Raw genomic sequence first — 5,674 nt, forward strand, 5'->3', positions numbered from 1 at the left:
CCTCTGTGTGCAAATCCCTGCAATTATTATTATTATTATTATTTATTTATTTATTTATTTATTTATTTATTTATTTATTTATTTATATAGCACCATCAATGCACATGGTGCTGTACAGAGTAAAACAGTAAATAGCAAGACCCTGCCGCATAGGCTTACATTCTAATAAAATCATAAGAAAACAATAAGGAGGGGAAGAGAATGCAAACAGGCACTGGGTAGGGTAAACAGGCACAGGGTAGGGTAAACAGGCACTGGGTAGGGTAAACAGGCACAGGGTAGGGTAAACAGGCACAGGGTAGGGTAAACAGGCACTGGGTAGGGTAAACAGGCACTGGGTAGGGTAAACAGGCACAGGTTAGGGTAAAACTAACAGTGCTAGTGTGCGTGGCAATGTTTGCATCACTTCCTCCACATGTGCTAGCAAGGAGGATTTACAGCTCTATGTGGTGGAGTTCTCATGGGGAGGGGGCAGCTGAGCACCCATCACACTTCCACGATGAATGGTGCATCCGGTTTGGAAAATTCCCACATGAAGCCCAGTGAAAACCAAACAGCGGCCTCCCTTGTACTCTTTCCCAGAGATCTGAATCCTCTTTCTGTCTTTAGAGGTGGAGGGGGGCAGCTGGTGTGTGTGTGTGTGTGTGTGTGTGTGTGTGTGTGTGCGTGTGTGTGTGCGTGCACAATGGCACCCGGGCAGCTCAATGCCCAGATGCAGAGCTGGCCCAGGAGATTCTGGTGAGCCCTGAAGTAGAAACCGCCCAGAGAGCTCCGGCTATTGGGTGGTATAGAAATGTAATAAATAAATAAATAAAACTCCAAATAGACCCCCCCTCCCAACGTCACTAATTAACATGCAGCAGAATCCAATGGGAAGTTCTCCTGCACAAGCCTCATGAAAATGAACAAGAGCTGCACAAGAGAGCACGTGCTCAGACCCTGTTCATTCCAAAGTGGTTTGTCTTGGTGGGCCAGATCTGTTGGACCAGCAACATCAAGGGTAGGCATGTTTGGGCACCTGCCAAGGGTCCTCAGGCCAGTAGGGGTCCACTGACAGGTGCCCCCTGGAGTTGCTCCTCTTTTGCCCCGTTGCAACCTGCTTGTTCACCTGCCTCTTGATCTGGCCCAGACAACAGTGGTGGTGGTAAGGAGCAGGAGATAGCTGCCTCCTTGCTCCCTGGCTCTCTGCCTGCCAAGCAATGAAGTGGTAACAAGGAGGAGGAAGCGGAGGTGGTGCAAGAGCAGCTAGAGTAGGGTGACCATATGAAAAGGAGGACCGGGCTCCTGTATCTTTAACAGTTGCATAGAAAAGAGGATTTCAGCAGGTATCATTTGTATATATGGAGAACCTGGTGAAATTCCCTCTTCATCACAGCAGTTAAAGCTGCAGGAGCTATACTAGAGTGACCAGATTTAAAAGAGGGCAGGGCACCTGCAGCTTTAACTGTTGTGATGAAGAGGGAATTTCACCAGGTTCTCCATATATATAAATGACACCTACTGAAATTCCCTTTTCAATACAACTGTTAACTGTTTTCATATGGTCACCCTAACCTAGAGACTCACTGAGGGAGGGGCCCATAGAGGGGGTCTTGCCCAAGGGCCCGCCAAACCCTGGAGCTGCCGCTGCCCCAACACCTCTCTGCCCATGATATTCCCTCCCCCAGCTGATCTCTAGTTTGAGGTCACTGCCACAGTATTTGGTGAGAGCCGACCTTCGTGTTGCACACATTACTGTGGTTGAGTAGATTGCATTACTTCCTTCCTCAACACTGGTATGAAAGCAGGACATTAGGCTGGGGCTGGAAAAGTCTCTGGAGTAGGGTGACCAGATGAAAAAGAGGACAGGGCTCCTGTATCTTTAACAGTTTTATAGAAAAGGGAAATTCAGCAGGTGTCATTTGTATGCCTGCAGCACCTGCTGAAATTCCCCTTCACCACAACAGTTAATTTTGTAAACCGCCCAGAGAGCTTTGGCTATTGGGCAGTATGGAAATGCAATAAATAAATAAATAAATAAATAAAGCTGCAGGAACCCTGCCAGAGGGAATTTCACCAGGTGCTGCATGAATACAAATAACACCAGCTGAAATTCCCTTTTCTATGCAACCATTAAAGGTACAGGAGCCCTGTCCTCCTTTTCATCTGGTCACCCTACTCTGGCGCACAAGCTTCCGAAGTTAGTAGGGCTGAATCATTCAAGGATTTCCTTCCCAGGCTCTGCCTGCTTCCCCTAGCTGGGAAAAGCCAGTGGAGGCTGGTGGCTCCGATGCCAGTGGGGCCACGGTGAATCCGCTCTGAGCTTCAGTTCGAACCAGTCGGAATTCTGAAGGTAGCTATCCAAGGTGCTGAACCACCTTGGATAGTTCTTTTGGAGTTCCGACTGGGTTGGGATCTGCTGGGAGATCTCGGGATGATTTGCAGTAGATCACCAAGGATTTCCAGTTCCCAGTTGTTCAGGAGCACTGCAAAATTATCACCCCACCCCAGTCACACTATTGAAATGAAGGAAGGCAGTAACCAAGAGTGAATGTTTGCCTAGACGAACTCCGTTTCCTTCTGGTTCTCAAAACAAGTTGCTGGGCTCTGTATTTTTTTTTCATTCTTACAGTGCAATCTTCTACGTGACTACTCTGGAGTAAGTTGCATAGAGTTCCATGGGGTTTGTGCCCGGATCACTGCGCACAGGATTGTGGCCTGGGTGTATATCTTTTGCGCCATGCTGCATTTGGTGGCTCTTAGGATTCTAATAAAAAGGGTAAGGAAAAAAGCCTCCCCCTGTTGGATATCGGACGCTGCCTTCTCAAACCATGTGTCCAACAAGAACAGCACACCGTCGAGCCTACTTTGAGTAGCGGCGGCTGCAGAGCCTCAGGCAGAGAGGAATTCCTTCCAGCGTCTACTACCTGGTCCATTTTACATCTGGAGAAGTTGGGGATGGAACCTGGTTGGACCTCGCGCACACAACAAAGCAGGTTGTAGCCTTTCAGTGACTTGTGCAAGACAGAGCAGGGGACACTGGGTATGCAGCTGGTGCGAGGTAGTGCCTGGGGATCACCGGCATACAAGGAGGCAAGTCCAAGGGGGGGGGGGGTGCCCATACAGCAGCCTTCCCCAACCCTGCGCCCTCCAGGTGGGTCGGGCCACGACTCGCATCCGAACTGGAGTTGTAGCCGGACACTTATGGAGGAAGGCTGGTATAGCTTGTGCAGAGAGGGCGTGATGAACCGTCTGCAGGAGAGACAGAGGGCCAGCTGCCCCGGCTGGAAAGCTTGCCTGCCCGGCGCGGGATCCCTGACTGGGCGCGGCGGTCGCCTGCTCTTCCGAAGGCTCTCCGCGCCCCCTGCTCGCTCGCCCGCCCGCCCCTGGACGGGAGGGGAGGGGCCGTCCGCGTCCAGCCAGGGTCTCGCCCCGCCCACCGGCCCGCCGGGCGAGGGGCGGCCCCCCTCTTTAAGAGCGCTCCCAGCGAGGGGCCCTCGGCAAGAGCTCGGCTGCGCCCCGGCTGCCGTCGAACGCGCGTGGCCGACAGCTCGGGCGCCGTGGCGGTGGCGATGGCGCGCGCCCCGCAGCCCCTCGAGTACTACTACGACGACGACTACGAGGGCTCGGGCAACTGGAGCGGCGGCGGCGGCGCGGCCGGGGCGCCGGGCTGCGCGTGGGACGAGGCCGAGACGGACTGGGAGGTGTCCTTCTCGCTGCTGCCCGTGCTCTACATGCTGGTGTTCGTGCTGGGCCTGTCGGGCAACGGGCTGGTGATCTTCACGGTGTGGCGCGGCGCGCCGGCCAAGCGCCGCTCGGCCGACACGTACATCGGCCACCTGGCGCTGGCCGACCTGGCCTTCGTGGTGACGCTGCCGCTGTGGGCGGCCTACACGGCGCTGCGCTTCCACTGGCCCTTCGGCTCGGCGCTGTGCAAGCTCAGCAGCTACCTGGTGCTGCTCAACATGTTCGCCTCGGCCTTCTGCCTGGGCTGCCTGAGCTTCGAGCGCTACCTGGCCATCGTGCACGCGCTGCCGCGCTCGGCCGGCCGGGCCCCGTCCCGCGCGCGCGCCTCCACGCTGCTGGCGCTGGCCGCCGTCTGGCTGCTGGCCGGGCTGCTGGCGCTGCCGGCGCTGCTGCTGCGCGACACGCGGCCCCGCGGGCCCCTCGCCCCCGCCCCCGGCGCCAACGCCTCGGCCCAGGCCCAGGCCCAGGCGCCCGCCGCCGCCGCCGCCGTCGAGTGCGACATGGACTTCAGCGGCGTGGCGTCAAGCGCCGAGGCCGAGGGCTACTGGCTGGCGGCGCTCAGCCTGGCCACCACGGCGCTGGGCTTCGTGCTGCCGCTGCTGCTCATGACGCTGTGCTACTGCTGCATCGGCGCCACCGTCAGCCGCCACTTCCAGAAGCACGCGCGCAAGGAGGAGGGCCGGCAGCGGCGGCGCCTGCTGCGCGTCATCGCCACGCTGGTGGCCGTCTTCGCGGCCTGCTGGCTGCCCTTCCACGTGCTCAAGAGCGCCTACGTGCTGGCCTGGGTGGGCCTGCTGCGGCTGCCCTGCGCCTGGCTGGGCCTCATCCTGCGCCTGCACCCCTACGCCACCTGCCTGGCCTACATCAACAGCTGCCTCAACCCCTTCCTCTACGCCTTCTTCGACAGCCGCTTCCGCGCCCAGTGCCTGCTGCTGCTGGGCGTGCGCAAGGCGCGGCGCGCCCAGGCCGGCTCCGTCTCCTCCACCCTCAGCGGGCAGACCCAGAAGTCCGAGGTGCCTTCGCTGGGCACCAAGGTGTGACGCGGCGAGGCGAAGGCGAAGGCGCGCCCGGCCCGGCGGAAGGCCTCGGGCCTCGCCAAGGGGAGAGCAAGGCGGCGGCGGCGGCGCCTACCTGCGCGCTCGGACTTCGGACGGCGCGGCCTTCGCAGGGCTCCTCTTCCTCCTCCTCCTCCTCCTCCACAGCACTTGGACTTCTCGCCCGACGTGCCGGTGACCCAGGCCCACCCCTCGCCTCTCCCAGCCGGACATTCGGGGCTCTCCGCCACGTGCCTGGGACTCGTTTCTCTCCGTGATCCCGGGGAACTCACCGTTTTGGGCAGGCCCGGGTGACTCCCTCCCCGCTTGTAATCAATAAACCTTCTTTGGTTGTTGCCTCCTCGGGAAAAAGAAGTTGATTATTCCCCCACCAGCACCACTGCCCTGGCCGGGGGTGGGGATGGCGAGCGGGAATCTTAAATGGAGCGCCCTTCGCTAGGACGGGGTAAGGCGGTTGGGCTTGAAAAGTGCGGGGAAGTCGCCCCGTCGAAAGGGAAGGGCTGGAGAAGCTCCCGGACGAGGCTTTGATAACATTGCCTCATTCATAGCAGAATTTAACGGAGGACGCCTCCCGCTCGTCGCCCTCCCGTGTTTTCCCAGCGCTTCTTCCGTCTCTTTTTCTTACAGCAGAAAATCCCTTAAGGACAAAAGACGGAACAGCCGCATAATGCGTTCCAATGGGTAGCGCTAGGAGCCCTCCGTCTGGAAGCAGGGATTTGGAGGGATGCTCTGGTTGGATTTCGGGTGCTTACTTGATCCTTGATGGGCTCTGGGTCGGTGGGTGGGTGTTCTCTGGGAAAGCCCCCTTCTCCCAGCACCCCTGTTCCAGTCATGCTATGCGGTGGCAGCTTGTAGAGTCCTTTGTTCAGCCTGCCACTCCCCAGTACAAATGG

General features: G+C 58.0%; 1 protein-coding gene across 1 annotated transcript; it reads left to right on the forward strand.

The window, feature by feature from the left end:
- The first annotated feature begins 3,610 nt into the window (after positions 1–3,610).
- Positions 3,611–4,772, forward strand: LOC134410517 (apelin receptor-like). The gene has a single exon (XM_063143813.1). It carries the CDS (start codon positions 3,714–3,716, stop codon positions 4,764–4,766), a length of 1,053 nt encoding a protein of 350 aa, XP_062999883.1. The 5' UTR covers positions 3,611–3,713; the 3' UTR covers positions 4,767–4,772.
- Positions 4,773–5,674: the final 902 nt, after the last annotated feature.

This window comes from Elgaria multicarinata, chromosome 18, assembly GCF_023053635.1.
Source record: "Elgaria multicarinata webbii isolate HBS135686 ecotype San Diego chromosome 18, rElgMul1.1.pri, whole genome shotgun sequence".
NCBI classification, from domain to species: Eukaryota; Metazoa; Chordata; class Lepidosauria; order Squamata; family Anguidae; genus Elgaria; species Elgaria multicarinata.

Excerpts from the sequence above, each read along its gene's own strand:
- LOC134410517 (XM_063143813.1), top strand. The coding sequence starts at position 3,714 with ATGCTGGTGTTCGTGCTGGGCCTGTCGGGCAACGGGCTGGTGATCTTC.